Source organism: Cucurbita pepo, chromosome 5 (genome assembly GCF_057944985.1).
Source record: "Cucurbita pepo subsp. pepo isolate OVF chromosome 5, ASM5794498v1, whole genome shotgun sequence".
Lineage (NCBI taxonomy): Eukaryota > Viridiplantae > Streptophyta > Magnoliopsida > Cucurbitales > Cucurbitaceae > Cucurbita > Cucurbita pepo.
The window spans coordinates 785,508-804,267 of NC_141802.1; the positions used below are offsets into that span (position 1 = coordinate 785,508).

The 18,760-nt window shown below is 35.2% G+C and overlaps 4 protein-coding genes and 1 non-coding gene across 7 annotated transcripts; 2 read left to right on the forward strand and 3 right to left on the reverse strand.

Moving 5' to 3' along the window:
• Positions 1 to 218: 218 nt before the first annotated feature.
• Positions 219 to 4,485, forward strand: LOC111794373 (plastidal glycolate/glycerate translocator 1, chloroplastic). The gene is made up of 8 exons (XM_023676345.2): positions 219 to 618; positions 714 to 1,029; positions 1,585 to 1,846; positions 1,945 to 2,060; positions 2,822 to 2,931; positions 3,257 to 3,434; positions 3,601 to 3,730; positions 4,200 to 4,485. Exons 1-8 carry the CDS (start codon positions 277 to 279, stop codon positions 4,348 to 4,350), a joined length of 1,605 nt encoding a protein of 534 aa, XP_023532113.2. The 5' UTR covers positions 219 to 276; the 3' UTR covers positions 4,351 to 4,485.
• A 758-nt stretch (positions 4,486 to 5,243) lies between these two features.
• Positions 5,244 to 7,909, reverse strand: PRK (phosphoribulokinase). Its single transcript, XM_023676314.2, has 5 exons — positions 7,135 to 7,909; positions 6,916 to 7,000; positions 6,748 to 6,832; positions 6,408 to 6,652; positions 5,244 to 5,722 (listed from the first exon to the last, which is right to left on the reverse strand). Exons 1-5 carry the CDS (start codon positions 7,728 to 7,730, stop codon positions 5,471 to 5,473), a joined length of 1,263 nt encoding a protein of 420 aa, XP_023532082.2. The 5' UTR covers positions 7,731 to 7,909; the 3' UTR covers positions 5,244 to 5,470.
• Positions 7,910 to 9,277: 1,368 nt separating this feature from the next.
• On the reverse strand, positions 9,278 to 9,349 carry TRNAH-GUG (transfer RNA histidin (anticodon GUG)). Its single transcript has one exon. It is a non-coding gene; the product is annotated as a tRNA-His (tRNA).
• A 95-nt stretch (positions 9,350 to 9,444) lies between these two features.
• On the forward strand, positions 9,445 to 14,471 carry LOC111796143 (DEAD-box ATP-dependent RNA helicase 5). The gene is made up of 13 exons (XM_023678852.2): positions 9,445 to 9,990; positions 10,084 to 10,208; positions 10,848 to 10,955; positions 11,109 to 11,189; positions 12,178 to 12,256; positions 12,391 to 12,476; positions 12,557 to 12,613; positions 12,693 to 12,760; positions 12,868 to 12,936; positions 13,058 to 13,151; positions 13,518 to 13,682; positions 13,780 to 13,872; positions 14,123 to 14,471. The coding sequence occupies exons 1-13, from the start codon at positions 9,519 to 9,521 to the stop codon at positions 14,216 to 14,218; spliced, it is 1,593 nt and encodes a 530-aa protein (XP_023534620.2). The 5' UTR covers positions 9,445 to 9,518; the 3' UTR covers positions 14,219 to 14,471.
• Positions 14,472 to 15,416: 945 nt separating this feature from the next.
• On the reverse strand, positions 15,417 to 18,694 carry LOC111794570 (protein AE7). Of its 3 annotated transcripts, XR_015421108.1 has the most exons (7): positions 18,440 to 18,690; positions 17,694 to 17,827; positions 16,956 to 17,059; positions 16,757 to 16,856; positions 16,320 to 16,365; positions 15,864 to 16,062; positions 15,417 to 15,658 (listed from the first exon to the last, which is right to left on the reverse strand). XR_015421108.1 is itself a non-coding variant. In XM_087123921.1 (6 exons), the coding sequence occupies exons 2-6, from the start codon at positions 17,817 to 17,819 to the stop codon at positions 15,962 to 15,964; spliced, it is 477 nt and encodes a 158-aa protein (XP_086980047.1). In that variant the 5' UTR covers positions 17,820 to 17,831; positions 18,440 to 18,694; the 3' UTR covers positions 15,770 to 15,961. The 3 variants fall into 3 exon arrangements, 2 of the variants coding, with proteins under 2 accessions (XP_086980047.1, XP_086980046.1); XM_087123921.1 differs by lacking the exon at positions 15,417 to 15,658 and having other exon boundaries at positions 15,770 to 16,062; positions 17,694 to 17,831; positions 18,440 to 18,694; XM_087123920.1 differs by lacking the exon at positions 15,417 to 15,658 and having other exon boundaries at positions 15,770 to 16,062.
• Positions 18,695 to 18,760: the final 66 nt, after the last annotated feature.

The window sequence follows — 18,760 nt, forward strand, 5'->3', positions numbered from 1 at the left end:
AAATATTAATTTTAAAAATTTACAAAAAAAAAAAAAAAAAAAAAAATTACAAAAGGCGAAAGATAATATTTTAATAAAACAGAAAATAAAAGGTATTTTTTAAACTTATTTTATAAATTAACGGCATTTACTCCGAGCAAATAGGACACGTGTCGGATCATAACGAACCAAAGACAGATCACCCAATCGTTCACGTATGAGTCATCAACGACCACTCAACGACTTACAGATCCCACAAAAAAATTCTCTGCAGCTACTCAGTTTCTGTACATTTCCATGGCGGTCTTCTACGCCACACCCCAGCATTCATTTTCGCCGCTGTCTCTTTCCAATTTCCTCCACCCAACCGTCTCCACCGCACCCAACTCCATTCCATGGTGCCATTTTCGTCCTCTCCGTTCCAGAAAAGCTTCCATTGCTTTCAATGGTATCTCTCGCGCCATTTACGAACCCCGCTCTTCCCAGGAATCTAACAAACCCATCTTCAAAGTCCCCTGTTCCAGTCGGAGGTTCTTGCCAATGGAGTCTCCAGAAACTTCGCCTTCTTCTAGAGAATTTCTTCTTCTGAAATCGTCCGCTTCGGATGGCGCTACCACTTCTCCCACTCTCTCTCAAAGTGTGAGCAATAGAAGATGAACTGGATTCTTGAGCTTTGATTTTGTTTTTGTGTTTTTTCGGGTTGTGGATTATGATTTATCGTTTATGCTCTGTAGGTGTTTTCGGTAATTCATTTGGCTGTTTCTCTTGGAATTATTCTTGCGACTGATAAGCTCTTGAAAAAGGCTTTTGTGGCTGCTGCGATTAAGTTCCCCAGTGCGTTGTTTGGGATGTTTTGTATCTTCACTGTTTTGTTGGCTCTTGATTCTACTGTTCCATCGGCTGCTACTGGCGTTATGAACTTCTTTGAACCGGCTCTCTTGTTTATCCAGAGGTGGCTACCTCTGTTCTATGTTCCATCGTTGGTTATTTTGCCTTTGTCTGTGAAGGACATCCCTGCGGCATCTGGGATCAAAATTTGCTTCATAATAGGTACATAAATTTTATCATCATCTGTGGTATCTATGAGAATTTGATCAACCAAATGTTAAACGAGCCTTACATATCATTTGGGGTGGATTTGTTACTTCTAATTCTCATAGTTACATCTAGCCTTCATCGTGTGTTTGAATCTTCAAGTGAGCTTAATTGGTAAGAAAAATCTTTGATATCTCCAGAATCTAAGCTTAATTAGTAAGAAAAATCGTTGATATCTTCAGATTCTGAGCTTAATTAGTAAGGAAAATCGTTGATATCTCCAGAATCTGAGCTTAATTAGTAAGGAAAATCGTTAATATCTCCAGAATCTGAGCTTAATTAGTAAGGAAAATGGTTGATATCTCCAGAATCTGAGCTTAATTAGTAAGGAAAATGGTTGATATCTCCAGAATCTGAGCTTAATTAGTAAGAAAAGTCTTTGATATCTCCAAAACTGTTGAAAAATAGATTAGTAAGAAAAATCATGTATCACTTTGCCTCTCCCTCCTCTGTGGCTGTGTGAGTTTCAGTTTATTGGCTTACCCTCTTCCATTCACTGGTGCTTTGCAGTTGTAGGCTGGCTAGCTACTCTATGTGTTGCAGGATATATGGCCATAGCTGTTAGAAATATTGTAAAAACTGAAATGACTGATGCTGAGCCTATGCAAAAACCATCTCCCTTTTCTTTTGTTGAAGTTTGGAGCTGGACTGGAATTTTTGTGGCATCTTTTGTTGGTGCTTTATTTTATCCAACAGCACTAGGAACAAGCGCTCGAACGTTCCTTCCGTTCCTCCTTGCATCGACGGTCTTGGGCTACATTGTTGGTTCTAAGTAAAGTTCTGTTATCCTCAACTTTAGAAAGCTGAAAAGGATAAAATACCCTTTACTAATGATATGCATCTTATAGTTTGTTGATATGTGATTGCCAGATTACCAGGCAGTGTGAAGACAGTTTTCCACCCAATCATCTGTTGTGCAGTCTCTGCTGATCTTGCAGCACTGGCTTTTGGATACTTTTCCCGCTCTGGGCTTGATCCAATTCTAGGTACAGTCTCAGCCAAGATATGTTTCCTTACGCTTTGATCTCTCCTTCGTTGGCAACAAATCCAAAGATGTTAAAATATGTTGGTTAATGTAACGAACCTAGATCTCTGATAGTCTAAAGTCGCTACTGTGTATATAACAATACTTATTTGTGCGAAAATAATCATTTGAAACTTCAACATAAAACACTGTCATGAACTTACGTGTTAAAAACGTCTTTAAAACGACGTAACAAGTTTCTAAATAAACATTAAAGACAAAAACACCTTATTCTAACTTAAGTCTAAAAAAAAAAATACAATTATCTTATCCTATGCATGTGCCATGGTCTCGACTTGCGATGACGTCGTTAGCCGTACATGAGTGCCTTGTCTTTACCTGAAATAGAAATAGCACGTGACTGGAGTATTTTAAGAAATACTCGGTAAGTAATCCTACTATTGGGGTTAGATGCAAACACATACAATCATGAATGAGACCTATCCTTTCTGTCTATATTTTCTTAGTCAGCTGTCCTAAACGGATAATTAGATGTGTATTTACTGTTCTACATGCGGGTCACATGTGCGAGTATAGGTCCACCAATCAGTTCACACAAATGAGTATGTTATGTACACAGTAACGACTTTAGGCTATCAGAAATCTAGGTTCGTTACACTTGAAAAACTCATATAGTCCTTATTCCCGTGTACCTAGCTTTTATCTTTCACATCTTACTAAAATTTCTGTTTGTATGACTGGCAATCCTCTATAAAATTTCAGCTTCATATTTGACAAAAGCATCATCTAACCCTGGAGCTGGTGATATTCTAATGGGATTTTTGGGATCTGTTATCCTTTCCTTCGCTTTCTCGATGTTCAAACAGAGAAAGGTAATTTTCTTTCTTATTTATCATATGATTTCGTTTTTGTGCTTGATATGTTTTGGTTCTTATAAAGCCTAAAACTCTTCGATTAAGTATAGAATCAAACTTTGCGTATGGCTTAATGATCGTTTAAGTCTTATCCCGGAATGATCTTTTGAGTCCCGAGCTAGGATCAATTTTTATTTTCGCGTTTGAGCATTCATTTCTATTATAATCATTTTTTGAAATCAAGAACATGGAGGTCGGAATTCGAACCTATGTTCTCTTGATCGAGGATATATACCTTAGCCAATTTAGCTATGATGTTTGAAATCTCTCTTGTATTTTGCAGCTCGTTAAAAGGCATGCGGCTGAGATCTTTACCTCTGTTATTATCTCAACTATATTCTCCTTGTACTCAACTGCTCTTATTGGACGTTTCATTGGACTAGAGCCAAACTTGACTGTTTCAATCCTACCAAGATGTATAACTGTCGCCTTGGCACTCAGCATTGTGACATTTTTTGAAGGTACAACAACCATACAATTACAGTAATCTCGTAATCTTAGGCACCAATTGTGATTTACAAAAAAATAGTAGCAAATTGTTATCTGAAGCTGTTTTATCAGTATGATATCTGACAGGCTCAGTTTATAGCATTACTTTCTGTTAACTTAGTTCCTTACTCGTTGTAGGCACCAATTCATCTGTCACGGCTGCTGTCGTCGTCGTAACCGGTCTGGTCGGGGCAAATTTTGTCCAAGCAGCCCTTGATAATCTGAAGTTTCGTGATCCTATCGCTCGGGGAATTGCAACTGCTTCGAGGTATGAACTATGGCACAATGAATCCATATTAGCAAGTTGGTTTCATTCATACATAGGAAGTAAAATCCATGTCATATATTATATGACATGCTATTATAGTATGGGTAAATTAGCCTGTGTTCGCAGAGCGGTTAGAAATCACAACTCTACACAATGGTATGATATTATCCACTTTGAGTATAAGCTCTCATGGCTTTGCTTTAGGCTTCCCCTCATACCAATGGAGATGTATTCCTTACTTATAAACCCATGATCATCCCTCTAAATTAGCCAATGTGGGACTCCCTCCCAACAATCCTCAACGAAAGCTAGTTAATCAAGAGAGGAAGCACCTAAGATCAAATATTTCGAGTCGACTTTCGTAGAGAGGGCTGCTCTTTTGTTATAGCTTTCTTCTAGTAATCTTTGATTTTGTCAATAGAAACTAGAAGTCATTGAGCTTCATCGTTACCATTTGTTTGTGTTTCAGTGCACACGGGCTCGGAACCGCAGCATTATCGGCCAAGGAACCCGAGGCTCTCCCGTTCTGCGCCATAGCCTATGCCTTGAATGGAATATTTGGCTCTGTGCTTTGCTCACTTCCATTAGTTAGGCAAAGCTTGATTGCCATCGCTGGCTGATATAAAGCCACTCTCTTGCTCACCGTCACTTGTAAGCAGTTTGGTAAAAGGAAAATCAGGAAAGCATGGACTTTGTAGTTTGTACAGGGAAGGACTGCTGATTTTCAAGTTATTTATTATTATTTTTTTCTTCAACATCTTCCTTATTTCAAAGAAATTAGAAAAAAAAAAAATTGAAATCCAGCTGGATATAGTTTCAGGAGTTTCATGTATAAAATCACTCGCATTTACGATCATATCTAGTAAGTTTATATAATTATTTATTTGATAATAATTATTAAGATTTATTATAAAATAAACTAAAAATATATAAAATTAAGGTATAGGAATTAAAATTAAACCAAAATTTAATTAATTATTAAAAATACTTTATTTATATGAAATTCTGATAATAATTTTCGTGAAACATCAAATACAAATTTATAGACAAATTTTTTCTAAATATCATAATTAAATTTTGTGTTTTTTTTTAATTACTGTTTTAATAGGGTTTTCATTAATAAAATACTCTTGAAAAGTATTATAAAATTGAAATTTAAAGTTAAAAATATTTTATATAATTTAATTTTTTTTTTTAGGGTTTAGGGTTATTATAAAAATGCTAATTAAAAATCAAGTATACAAATTTTATTTAAAATATTTATGAAAGTTTAACGTATTATTATTGATATTCATAAGCTTTAAAAAGATACGAACTAGCCATTAATACTCATAAAAAAAATATAAATTAATTAAATATTAATAATAAAATAAAATATAATTATCAATCAAATCATAAATAGAAGAATATTAAGATATATTTTATAAATAATATATTATTCAAATATTATATCTAGTACGATGGGGGAGAACAAGAAACAACAAATCAAAATTGGTAGTTACCAAAGCCAATCTCTGCAGAAACTTCGAATTTTGCATATCATTTCCGCTTTCGATTCTTTTGTTTGTTTGTTTTTTACATTACAAATCTCCACCGATCAGGAATTTCAGAACAATAATTCATTGTAAAACAGCCTATAAAGCTCAGACTACAACAATACAACACAACGCTTGAATTGAAAAGGCTAAATCCAGACATCGGCCGGCGCGGCGACTGAGAAAAACACTCACCACAGTAACTTCAAGCTTTTGCGGCCTCGACCGGCGCCTTGGCCTTGCTGGCAGAAATCTGCTCGAACAGATCTCTGATCTTCAATCCGACTATGGTTTGGAAGAAGCCTGTGCCATTGTTGCTTCCGGGGAAGTCCGCGTGCTTCAGCATCTGTTGAGTCACTTCGCCGTAGAAATTTGTCGACAGATTGCTCAGATGGCTTTCGACATAGATCAGCTCGTCGAGTCTGTCGAATTGCCCGTCCATTTCCAGTACGGATACCTGCAAATCGTCATTCAGACATTTCATCAAACACCTTGTGTGCACCGCCAAAGTATTCGACTGTGAGTTCTCTTCTTCTTCTCTTTCGTATTTCTATATTTCTTTTTTAAAAAAATATTTGAATTCAAACCATATTACAAAAATAAAAACTATTTAAAAAAAAATGCAAAACTTAGTTTGATTTAAAAAACGTAGGTAAAATAAAATGTAAACAAAAAAAGAAACATATTTATATACTTAATAAAATTAGATAATATTATTATTATTATTATTTAACTTAATATTTTAAAATTTTAGGTACTAATGAAAAATTATAAATATTGGTTTCATTCAATAAATAAATTTAAAAAACAAAACATAAATACTTTTGATTATTTTCATATTTTAAAATTTGATTATAATTTTAGAAAGGGTTTCATAAATAGTTTACTTTAAATAAATCATAAAAACACTAAAAAAAAAACATGAATATGATGAATAAGAAACGAAAACATCGCCAAAATTCAACGAAAAAATCTTTAAAAATGACGAAAACATCACCAAAACCTAATTTATGAGTGAGTTTTAGTGAATTTTAACCCGAATTAGTCATGAAAAATGATAAACAAGAGACGAAAACATCACCAAAACCCAACTTTCGAGTTAGTTGTAGTGAATTTTAAGGAGAATTAGTGGTAGATATTACCTCATTGCCATAGTAAATTTCAGGGCCATAGGAGAATTTGATGCCAGGGTAAGAACAAGTGAGCTTTCTTCCACAAGGAATCCAAGAAATGGTAGAGCCTTCATCGAACAAGTAAACTGGATCAAAAAACTCCACCCCTTCCTTCATTATCAGCCTTACTCTCAACACTTTTCCTTCATTATCATCTGGAATTAGCTTTGTTGGTAGCACTTCAATCACTGCATCTGCATATTGCTTCTGTGGGTCTGCAAATTCATGTATATCACACACATCAGATACTAACCCCCTTCTTCTTGTTCTTGGACATCAAAAACACCTTCTAAATTCCTTCAAATCTTACCAATATAGGCGTCGAAGTCGGGTTTTCGAGCTTCGATACTCGCTTTGATGCTCTCTAGACTGTGCCCTCTCTCAGCCATGTCCCTCTGTAAATGGGGGCAGGGGGTTCTTTAAAATTACTCCAAAACAGCTCAAAAACTACAAAAGGAAGATAGTTCTTGAGAGGAACCTGAATTTTCCATGCAAATTTAACTTCATTGCTGATGTCCAAGTAGATACTGAAGTCCAACAGGTCTCTTACTCTTGAATCATACCTATTTAATGAAGAAAAAACGAAATCCTCTGTTATTCTTATGTTTTTTTTTCTGTTCTTTTTTGTATATTGCTCAATTCTTCTACCTAAAATCATCTCAAAATATTAGAAAAAAATAGAGATTAAAGAACTTACATGGGGTGTAAGCCCTCAATGACAAGGATTTTAGGTGGTTTAATGAGCTCAGGAGGGTCGAGAAGGCCAGTGACATGATTGTAAATAGGCTTATCAACAGCCACGCCATTTTTAAGGGCCTTAACTTGTTCATACATAAGATCAAAATCGTTGGCTCTTGGGTCAAGTGCTGTGACTCCCTTTTCTTTTCTTCCTGTTCTGTCCAGTGAGTGATAGTCATCTAAACATATCACGGTGGTGGTGTCACTGATGAGTGTGTTTGAGTCTGGGTTGCCGCCCTTTGGTGGCTCTGCTGCCCCTCCAAACACGCTTGTTAGCCTCCTCATGAAAGTGCTTTTCCCACACCCTGAATCTGCTGCTAGACCAATCACCACTGTCTGTTGCCCACCCGCCGAGCAGGTGATCACGTAGCGGTTGGCCACGCTGCTCTGATCATCTCTTTTACTGCTCCACCATTTCTTCCCATTGCTGCTGAAGAGAACCAGTTGTTGTTGGTGGTGGTGGTGCTTTTGGTGGAAGCCCAAATGGGATTTTGTGGTTGAGGATGTGAAGGTTGAGTTTAGGGATTGGGTTGTGTACACTGTACAAACTGCCATTCTTTTTTCCTCTTCTTTCTCTCTCAGTTGTTGAGGAAGTGAAGAAGAAGAAGAAGAAGAAGAAGAAGAGGAAGATGGTCTCTTTTGTTGGTGGGGGAGATTTTTTTTCCCCTTATCTTGTAGTGTATGGAGGAGAAATGAAATGAGGGGTGGGTTTTGGCTTTGGCTTTGGCTTTGGTTTGTTTTCCTCCTTTCATTTATATGTTTTCAAGGCTGGATTTGGAACATGAGTGAAATAGGAGGCTGAGAATCGATGAAACCGAAGGGCGATTTAAAAGAGCCACAAATTATCTGTTTGGAACGAAAGAAACCCGAGCGTCTGTGCTTGTGTGCTTGTTGTGTAAAGAGAGGGACATAGATGGCTTTTGTGAATTGGGTCGAGTTTTCTTACTTTGATGCGTTTTTAATAGGTTAAAAATTTAGTGAAGCTCACTTATATGGTAAGAAAGAGCTATTGACTCGAACATTTTGACCTCTTTGTTGAACGTATATGCTTCAACTAGTTGAATTATACTCGAGTTGACGTCCTTAGAGTTATTGATTCGGATATTTGACGTTTTTGTTGAATGTATATGTTTTTTGAGTTTGCATATCAGAAGAGAGGAGAAGGGAAGGGAGTGTGGAGATGTTGATGAGGAAGCTGTGATGTATGTGAATGAAAGAGGGATGGAAGAATAACAAGGTGGGGATTTGTTGGCAGTTTGGATAGTTGAGGGACACGTGGCGGAAGAAGTATGGCTGGTTCAGGATTGGGAGTGGGAGGTGAGGAATGGAGGAGAGATGGAGAGAATGCAATTGCTTTCCCCATCCAATTCAATCTCTGGACTATATAGTTTATTTTGTTGAGTAATTTTTAAAATAAAATAAAATAAAAATAATTTTCTAATAATTTAATTTTTAATAATATTATGTTTTTAAAGGATGGGAATATTCTATAATATTATATTTTTAATAATAAATGCTATATTAATGTTTTTCTTTAAAATATTATCAAATTTGTACCATATATATGTTTTAAAAAAGCATGCTATAATGTTTTTTATTTAAATTTTAGAAAATATTTTATGTTTAAAGTTAATATTATAATACTTGTGAAAGTTTGGGAAGGTAAAAGTTTAGGGTGGAAATTTGAATGATTTAGTGTTTTGTTTTTTTATAAATAAGAAATTGGTAGATGTATTTTTAATGAATCAATTATTTATGATTAATTTATTACGTGGACCTGATACCGTTGCAAAAAGTTACATGAAGATTTAATACTGGTGGCCCATGTTGTTTGCATCAATTCACTGCATTCACTCTTAATCGAAGGAGACTCGTCCCTGAATCAGCAGCCTCTCTCGATTACGCTACTTAAAATGATTTTATTACTTTTTAAAATAATAATAAAAGAAAAACAAAAACAATATATTTATAAAAATTAAAAATAAAAACTTATTTAATAGGTCCTTATTTTGACTTATGATTAATTTTTTTTTGAATGTCTAAAAAGAAAAAAAATAAAAAAAAGTGTCTCTTCACAATGTAAATTATTTGAAAAAGATAATTGTGGCTGCTGGGATTCGAGCCCAGGTCTCCACGGCCACAACGTGGAATTCTCACCACTAAACTACAGCCACTGTTGTGATATAGGTGTAGATTATAAAGTACAGTATGTTTTGAAAATAATCATAAGTCAAAAAGTCAAAACCCTACAAATCCCCCAAGTTTGCTCCCGATACAATTGGCCTCTCGTTAGCTGTTTCTCTTCGACTCGACCTGAGCCGAGCTCCCCTACCAGACACCGCCATGGTTGGAAAGCTCGAAGAGGACTCTACCGTCAGCGAACCGGTTGCCCAAGAAGTTTTTGTGAAATCCGATACGAAAACAGAGAAGAAGAAGAGAGACAGAGAATCGGGTTGTCAAGAGAAGGATGAAATTAGTCACGAGAAGAATGTACTGGAGGGAACTGATTCAGAGCTTCACAAGAAGAAGAAAAAGCATAAGAAATCAAAGGACGAAAACGTAAGCATCACAACCTCCGATGAAAAGGAAGTGCCGAAGGTGAATGAAAATTCTACCGATGGATCCGTGGTAGTCACTGGTAAAGGTGTAAAGAAGGGAAAGTTCGCACCGCTTAAGTCGTTTGCCGAAGCGGGACTTCCAGATGAAGTATTGGAATGCTGTCGAACTTTCAAAAGTCCATCTCCTATTCAGTCCCACGCTTGGCCGTTCTTGTTGCATGGTCGAGATTTTATTGGCATCGCCGCCACTGGATCAGGTAATTTGTGGATTTGGCTATTAGCATTTTATAATGGGATCATAATCTCCATTGTGTAGCCATAGCGGATATTTTAGTTGTTTGTGGTCACAGGCAAGACTCTGGCGTTTGGTGTACCGGGTATTATGCATGTTTTGAACAAGAGAAAGGGCAAGATGCCGAAGGGGCGGAGTCCTCTCTGTCTAGTTCTATCACCTACGAGGGAATTGGCTCAACAAGTATGTTCATACGAAATTGAAGTCACTTGGATTGCATACTGTATTGATAGTTTGCATATAGTCTTCTATTTCAAATATATTTTTTTAAAATTAGTCAGGACTGTCGTTTGGCTGTACAGTTTTTGTTCTATCTAATAATAATTTAATTCAAGGGAAGTGAGGGAAAAGATTTTATAGGCAGGACTTTTGGAAGCTTTCTAGGGTTAGATTAATCTCCTATTGGGTTAGAGAAGGAAAACTGGCCTAATGTATCCTCTTAATAATGAGAAATTGGCCAAGCTTTTATCACATGAATGGCTGACAATTTGCTAAGTAACCCCTTCGAATGCTATTTTGCGTTGTTTATACGTTTTTTCTGGCTTATATTACCTTTAACTTGGGGATGGGGATTGGAACCTTATTAAAATTTTCCATCTCGAGATGAGATTAGTTGCACTTGTAAAGTTAAGTGGAATATATCTAAGCTTGTAATTACCATAAGGCATCATCATTTTTATGTGTTTCGATAGTCTTGCAACGGAGAAGACAATGTCCTTGAGATCATAGTAATTGTGTTCATCACAATGTCAATCTTATGTTTATCTTGTTGTTTTACGAATCAGATTTGTGATTAATTATAGGCTTCATGTGCTATGGCAGATTTCAAGTGTACTTCAAAATGCCGGAGAACCATGTGGTGTGACGTCTACTTGTTTGTATGGAGGTGTCTCCAAAGGAAGCCAAATATCTTGTCTTAAATCTGGTGTTGTATGATGTTTCTGCTTCCTCTTTGTGATTTTGGGACTTTTTTTTTTTCATGTTGTAGATTACAACCAACCTAGGACAAGCACACATTTTTTTCCCTTAATTTTGTTCACTCTCTCTTTTCATACAATCACACATTTATGTTCTTACCCTCAGGACATTGTTATTGGAACTCCTGGACGCTTAAAGGATTTGATGGAAATGGAGATCTGCAGACTCTCGGAAGTGTCCTTTGTGGTATGTGACCAATCTCTTTGGTACCAAAACTTGTATATTCTTAACCTTAGGAGAATGGTCACTTTGAGTTAAATCTATTGATGTCTATCTTTTCTTCTTCTTCTTCTTTTTTTTTTTTTTTTTGTTTTTTTTTTTTGTTGTTGTTGTTGTTGCTGCTATAATTGCCATGTTGTGCGTTCATGTATGGGTGCAAGGTGTTCATGAAGAAAACATGTGAATTTAACATCTTTATTATTTAGTTGTGTGTAGTCATTAAAAAATGAAGTATTGAAGCACAATGTAGGATTGCTAATCAGCATCTATGTGGGATTCTGTGAACTATAGTATTTTATACCATAGAAATTGAAAATATAATTTGATCCAATTTGGCGATTTCCTCGGAGGAGGTTTGGTTGAATGTTAGGTTTAATGTCTCCTTTTGGGTTCAATTTCTAAGGAGTTGTGTTATTACCCTCTGGTCTTATTATTTTGAATTGGTGCCCCTCTTTTGTTTAGTTAACTTTAAGTCTTCTTTTGCTGGACTTTCTTTTTGTATGTACCTTCTGCACCTTTTGTACTCTTTCATTCTCTCTTGGGTCCCTCCCTCCCTTTTACTCTCTCTCTTCTTCTTCTTCTTCTTTTTTTTTTTTTTTTTTTTTTTTTTTAATAATTTTCTCCCCATGAAAGATCACAAAAATTCCAAACCTTGTGTCGCGATAAGGTGCTTGAGTTAGAGATGATTACAATTTGGGTATAACTTAAAATAAGAATTAAATTGTGCACTGTAAAGAACTTTGAACCTAGATATATTAACAGTATGCATGCAATCTGTTATTCAAAATTTCGTCATTTCATAAGATGAATTTGAAAGAGAATACTGATTAGCGGCAATAGATTTTGCTGGGTTCAAACTATTATCTCTGTTCTGCCTTCTCATTGGTTCTATGTTGTGCCTTTTTCTTTATCTCGATGTGTAATCCTATTAACAAGACAGCTTAAATTCCTGTAGGTTCTTGATGAGGCTGATAGAATGTTGGATATGGGATTTGAACCAGAAGTGCGGTCTATATTAAGCCAGACTTGTACAGGTTAACATATTTGGTCTTTGCATTTTTTTTTTACACTCACACTTTTAAATGGCTGTTATATCCTGAGTTTGGTTCTACAAGACTAAAGATTCTATGGTGCTGTGCACTCATATTAAGCTCCAACTCTTTTGCAGAACGCCAGATGGTTATGTTCAGTGCCACATGGCCTCTACAAGTTAATCAATTGGCTCAAGAATTCATGGATCCTGACCCAGTAAAGGTGTGCACACTTCGCAATTACTCAATAATGTCCTAATTTGTTATTCTTAAACCTTTTAAGATGGAAGTATTTTATGACAGGTGGTTGTAGGTTCAGAGGATTTGGCTGCCAATCATGATGTCATGCAAATAGTTGAGGTATTCTTTCATATCCAGATGAACTTTATTATAAATTAAACAAAAAGAGTTCAGAATCATTAATCATTCACATGGATAGGTCTTGGATGATCGTGCACGTGATGATCGTTTAGTTGCTCTGCTTGAAAAATACCATAAATCCCAAAGGTATTTTGAACCTTTCATAAAATTGAAATTATTATAATTAATGATTTGTTCTACATATATGTATCGGAGAATAATGATTTGGCAACAACGGGTTTTTTTCTTTCCAGGAACAGAGTACTGGTTTTTGTCTTGTACAAGAATGAAGCTGCACGAGTTGAAAAAATGCTCCAGAGAAGGTAATCTAGATTGGTGTTTACAATTTTGGCTCCTCTGATTCATCAGGACATGATTTTTAATTCCTAAAGAATGATCTCTCTATTTTTCTGAGCCTTTTTTTCCTTTACTTAAATTCTCTAGGGGTTGGAAGGCTGTTTCTATACATGGTGACAAAGCACAAACTGAACGAACAAAGGCATTGTCATTATTTAAAAGCGGAAGCTATCCATTAATGGTATACATTTGCAAATAATTGTTCCTTCGACAGTTTATGACTATTTTTCATATTGTTACAAGGCTTTACAGTTTTATTTCATCATAGTTCACTTTTTTCAGAGTCTTTTCTCTTCGATTATTGGTATTTTTTTACGAATTGTACCTTCTAGTCAAGGCTGTTTTTTGAGTTTTTCCTATTATTCCATTGCAGTGCCGACTAATATCTTGCAACACCATTATGCTTACTGTGTAACAGTAGGAGTATATTTTTTTTTTTTATGCTAAACTGCTTCCTGTTGTGATGGGAATATTCTATAAATTTCCCTTTTTATTTTCAATAGTTAACTATGGCTTGATCAAATGTATATTATGTTGATAATTACAGATAGCTACTGATGTAGCCGCCCGAGGTTTAGATATTCCAGATGTAGAAGTAGTAATTAACTATAGCTTTCCTCTGACAACTGAAGATTATGTCCATAGAATTGGAAGGACTGGACGAGCTGGTAAAAAGGGTGTCGCTCACACATTCTTCATGCAACAAAACAAGGTTATTTAGGATCCTATATATTTCTCCCTTTTTTTGTTTAACAAAAAAATTACTTGGCTTGTCCAAATCACTTAACCTTTGCTGCCATTTCTTTTAGGGACTTGCTGGGGAGCTGGTGAATGTTCTCCGTGAAGCCAAGCAAGTTGTACCAGATGCGCTTTTGAAATTTGGTACTCACGTGAAGAAAAAGGTAAAAGATTCTTGTTTATTACATCTTTCATAAAACATTCTTGTGTAAACACTGATAACCAGCCTCGATTACGAGCTATTTTGTGTTCTGGAATCAACTTTTTGTTCGTGATTTTGATATCTGATTAGTAGAAGGAAAAAAAAAAAAAAACTAATGTTTTTAGCAAATATTAAGCTTGGTAGAACCTTTTCATTCAATATTTTGGATGCACAAAACATTAAAAATGGCGATGTTATGGATTTCATTGCAGGAATCCAAGCTCTATGGAGCACACTTCAAGGAAATTACAGCAGATGCCCCCAAGTCCACGAAGATTACATTCAATGATTCTGACGATGAAGACTGATTTGGTTAGCTTAGCAAAATTCTCCACATATTTATATAATTAATATTCAAATTTGTTATAGGAAAACATGCATTTTCCTGTTCAATTATAAATTTTGATATTGTAGGTGTCATTATTGTATTGGTAAATGAGGTTCCAAAAAAATATATATATATATGTAGTACCCCACCTGTATTCAACATGAACCCACAAACAAAGTTCTCATACATAAATTAGAAGGCAAACTCAACCTTATGGTACAAATCAAAGTACACCAAAATAAATACAAACAATATAAACATATGAACTTCCCAAACAATTATCTAGCAATTCACCACTAAAAACCCCTTAAAAGAAAGAAAGAAAGAAAGAAAAAGCATCAAAAGATCATTAGAAAAGTTCTCAGAGATCAATAGGGTCTTGAAAGGGATCAAATGGCTGAAAATGGTGAGGATTGAGAAGGTGTTTCTTAGGGCTTCTAAAGCTTCCATGATTCACTCTCTCCTTCCTTCCCCATATGAACTGCTGGTCATGGAAGTTAGTCACTGCACCATCTTTTTCTTTGGGCTCTGCCATGGCTGCAACTGAGAGGAAGGCCAATATGAAGACGAAAATCAATGAGATTTTAGCCATTTGTTCTTTTTGGGTTTGTGTTTGTGTTTTGTGGGATATTGGTGATATTTATGGAGGGCTTCATTTGTAAATAAAGGGTTTCTAGGGATTGCTTTGTTTTCAAGTCATGTTGGTAATTATTTTGGCCTTCGTTACACTCATGGTTTTACATAATGGCATTTATCCCTTTTTTGCAATCTTCATTTATTACTTTTACAGCTTTTATGGTTTCTAGAGGGCACATGTGCAAGAAGTTACCAGTTTATTTTATTTTTATTTTTTTCGTTCAACAATAGCTGAGATAGAATTCAAACAATCGATCGTTGAAGATGGTACTTGATGTCCTATTTACTTCACTATGCTTAGATTGACGACCAAATTGACCAATCGATGATAAAATTGGGTGAAAAAAAAGTATATATTAAATTTCACAGATCACCCTAAAAAGTAAATGACTCGATAGAAATGAATTCAAGTTAGAGTAACCATCTACCTAATATTTAATAGCATAACATTAAAAAAAAAATTATCATAACTTTATCCTTAGTTATGATGCACCTGTTTTTACCCTCTATTCATGTTCTGTTATTACAGCTACTAATTTTGAAGTATACCGTCAAAGTTTTACTCTATATCTTTGTTTGGAAATTTTACTCTTATCTTAGACAAAAAAAAAAATTAAGTCAAGCTTATGCTCAACATCTTTTTGAACTCAAAAAAGAATAGATGTAGGCGTGTACTTTGCATTATAAAATGGAGAAGTATATTCATGTTCCTGAACCAACCGTGAAGCAAAGCTCACAAAATCCTTTTTCTTTTCTTTTGCGAAGGAAAAAAAGATTGTGGGGCCTGCACCAAGAACATTTAAAGTGATCAGCTGCTGAAGTAGGACTACAGATCAAACAGTCGTTCTATAGATATATTTTTTCAAGATCAAAACCGAAATAAAAACAACGAATCTCGAACAAACAGAGTCTGTAATCGATCTATCATATATGAACATCAAGTTTAAAGACATAATAAATACATAACCACAAAAAACAAACACACTTACACGACCATTTCTGCTCTTCCTCGATCAAAAAAAAAAAATCCATGTGATTGGATTTCAGATGAGTGTTGATCTAACTCCATTTGGCACTCCCAACTCAATCAACCATGAGATGGAGCCAAGCATTCATCAACCATGTCTACTAGATTTGGATTTTCCAGAGCTGCTGCAACTCGTTCTTTGTCATTAAGTTGTTTGTTTACTGCAAATGAAAAGACTGCAACTTAAGGAACCGACAAGTAGGTAATTATAAATTATAGCTACGAGCAAAATATTCATAATTTTTTTCCAAAAGGCAACTCATCATTGATGCTTTTCATAATGTAAAACTAGATGTTGAATAGAAATTTGTAGAAAAAGTAGATTTATGGTCGCTTGGTGACTGCTAATGTGTAGGAGCGAGGTAGAATTTAAAACATGAGAGCATGTACAGTAAACAGGATAAAGTCACCGACATACCTGCTGCTTCAGTAGCATGCGATCCAGGAGCTACTCTTATGTCAACCTAAAACAATGGGGAATGGGTTTTAAGCAATAAAAAATTAAATTCCAAATGTAAAATGAAATTATTTTTAAGTTTAGAACGAGGGGGAAATTTTCCTAATTTGGGTTTCTAAAATCACCACCATATTAGATATAGCTTGGTAAACAAAATTGTCTAAAAGTTCTGCATAAATCTGTGTCTTTTCTGCGAATATTCTTTGATTTTTTTCTTCACATATTCCTAAGAAGAGTCATTTTTCTGCAATTTATAAGAGACATTTTATAACCTGATATAGCATACTTGATTAGATTCTATAATTACATGCTGAAATATGAGTACTAATTGACCCAACCATGCATTAGTGAAGATGAATGCTTAGCCAATAATAAGGAACAAGATTCAAGATTAATACCTTGTACCGAGAAGGTAGGCTCCTCATAAGCTTCACTCTTAAGCACAAACCAATAATTGTTGCCATGCTACAATGTTCAACTGTTGGAGTAAATGTAACCCTGCAGAGCAACACAACCATTTACACCAGAATAAACAAACATTACAATTATGATTGATGAATGAGGTTAGGACAGCAGGAATACCAAAGATTAGGTTACCTCACATAGCTAAGCTTATCATCTACTTCAATTGCATCTTCTGTTATTACTTTAAGCTCTTCCAAAGAGTAAGGGTGCTCAGGATCTTTTATATCTCTAATATGATTTAAGAATGTTAAGGAAAATTATATAGAGTTAACATGCACATAATCTGCTTCATAATCCCTTTGAATTCCACAAAACTTATATAAAAATGCCTCTTCAGATACAGTTTACACAAAGTGGATAAGAAACCACAATTTCATTAATAAAAAAGTCACAATTACTTATCCTTAAGGTATAAAGCAATATAGAAAAGCACAGGATTCTTTGAGCCTCGACTGACTGAAGGCTATCATTTCAATAAATAAGCTTTTTCTTTTTTTCCACTGTTTAATTCACCAACATATGGAGTGGAGATTCAAACCTCTATGTAACGGTCCAAATCCACCACTAGCAGATATTGTCCTCTTTGAGCTTTCCCTTTTGGGCTTCCCCTTAAGGCTTTAAAAGGCGTCTGCTAAGGGAAGGTTTCCACACCCTTATAAATGGTGATTTGTTCTCCTCCCCAACCAATGTGGGACATCACATCTAACCTCTTAGTCGTGGGTATAAAAGTTAATCAGGTGAATTATGCGAAGTTGGCCTAATAAAAGTTTTATAGTAAACTAATTGCTCTAAATAGTTATAAGGTCCAACATTTAGTTGAATATTTAATCAAAACACAACAAAGAAGAGATTATCAAAATGAAAAAGGATATCAAAAATTTCCAACTGATCAATGGGTTCCACTGCATATTCGTCACTATCACATGGAGTGTTTCGAGCCCGCCGCTCTTTCGTTTGGTATACAACTGGATTCGCATTTATCAACCCAGAAACCATCTTCTTGCCTGGCTAGTACATCAACCGAACATTAAAAACAAATTTCATTGAACCAATCGATGGCAGTAAGGAAGAAAAATATAGAGATTATAACATCTTCCAAATTTGAATCTGATACTATTAACTAAATATAATCGGAAAAAATATTAAGTTCACTGGGAAGTATCTACTCCTATGAAAATCCGCATACAGCAAAATGATCGAAATATAAATCAATAATTTGGCAAGAGTCATCTACTTAATGACTAAGTGAGAAATTTATATAAAATAAACAAATAAACATTACTCGAGTATGTTACAGAATAGCAGCACCTAGAGAGAAGAACAAACTAGCTGTTGATCACCGCCAAAATTTGACCCCAAGAAACAATACACAAACAATTCCATTTAATGAGAGAAGTGCGATAAGAATGAATTAAACACAAAGAAAAACCGTCTCGACTAACCGCCCCACCGTAATTTAACAATGGCAGAACGTAAAAGATTATTTTCCCTGGCGACAAGCCTCACACATCCAAATTTTCCATATATGTCTTAGAAATCTGACGGTGAAAACAGTCACCAGAGAACATAAAATTAGACAAAAAAAAAAAAAAAAAAAAGAGCAAATGAAACAGTACCTCAATGAAACGTTTAACCTTTGGCAGGCGAAACTAATGGTTACCAGATTCTGGTTGTAGTCCACCGGCGGAACTCCGATTTAGTCGAAGCCCTAAACAACCAGGCCGGCGGTGGCGGAAGAAGATGAACTCAATAGTAGCTTGCAGTTGCTTTGGGGTTACCGGGAAGCCGGAGAGGAATACCGCTAACAGACAACGAGGGATTTATACTAACCTGTAAATTTGATCGAAATTTCTATTTTGTCGGTTTAAACCGCATTTCCATCTCAACAGTTTTCTTTGATCCTCTAATTTTAAACATTTTATTTTCATAATCCAAAC

Bases quoted from the DNA above. Each gene is read 5' to 3' on its own strand.
- LOC111794373 (XM_023676345.2), top strand. From the start codon at position 277: ATGGCGGTCTTCTACGCCACACCCCAGCATTCATTTTCGCCGCTGTCT. The intron at 2,061-2,821 runs GTACAGTCTCAG...ATAAAATTTCAG, and splicing joins TGGGCTTGATCCAATTCTAG to CTTCATATTTGACAAAAGCA. The intron at 3,731-4,199 runs GTATGAACTATG...TTTGTGTTTCAG, and splicing joins GGAATTGCAACTGCTTCGAG to TGCACACGGGCTCGGAACCG.
- PRK (XM_023676314.2), bottom strand. From the start codon at position 7,730: ATGGCAGTTTGTACAGTGTACACAACCCAATCCCTAAACTCAACCTTC. The intron at 6,833-6,915 runs GTTCCTCTCAAG...CCCCATTTACAG, and splicing joins AATTTGCATGGAAAATTCAG to AGGGACATGGCTGAGAGAGG. The intron at 6,653-6,747 runs GTAAGATTTGAA...ATGAATTTGCAG, and splicing joins CGACTTCGACGCCTATATTG to ACCCACAGAAGCAATATGCA.
- LOC111794570 (XM_087123921.1), bottom strand. From the start codon at position 17,819: ATGGTTTCTGGGTTGATAAATGCGAATCCAGTTGTATACCAAACGAAA. The intron at 16,366-16,756 runs GTATTAATCTTG...CCATTGTTTTAG, and splicing joins GCCTACCTTCTCGGTACAAG to GTTGACATAAGAGTAGCTCC. The intron at 16,063-16,319 runs GTATGTCGGTGA...TTTCATTTGCAG, and splicing joins GCATGCTACTGAAGCAGCAG to TAAACAAACAACTTAATGAC.
- LOC111796143 (XM_023678852.2), top strand. From the start codon at position 9,519: ATGGTTGGAAAGCTCGAAGAGGACTCTACCGTCAGCGAACCGGTTGCC. The intron at 9,991-10,083 runs GTAATTTGTGGA...TTGTGGTCACAG, and splicing joins CATCGCCGCCACTGGATCAG to GCAAGACTCTGGCGTTTGGT. The intron at 12,614-12,692 runs GTATTCTTTCAT...TCACATGGATAG, and splicing joins ATGTCATGCAAATAGTTGAG to GTCTTGGATGATCGTGCACG.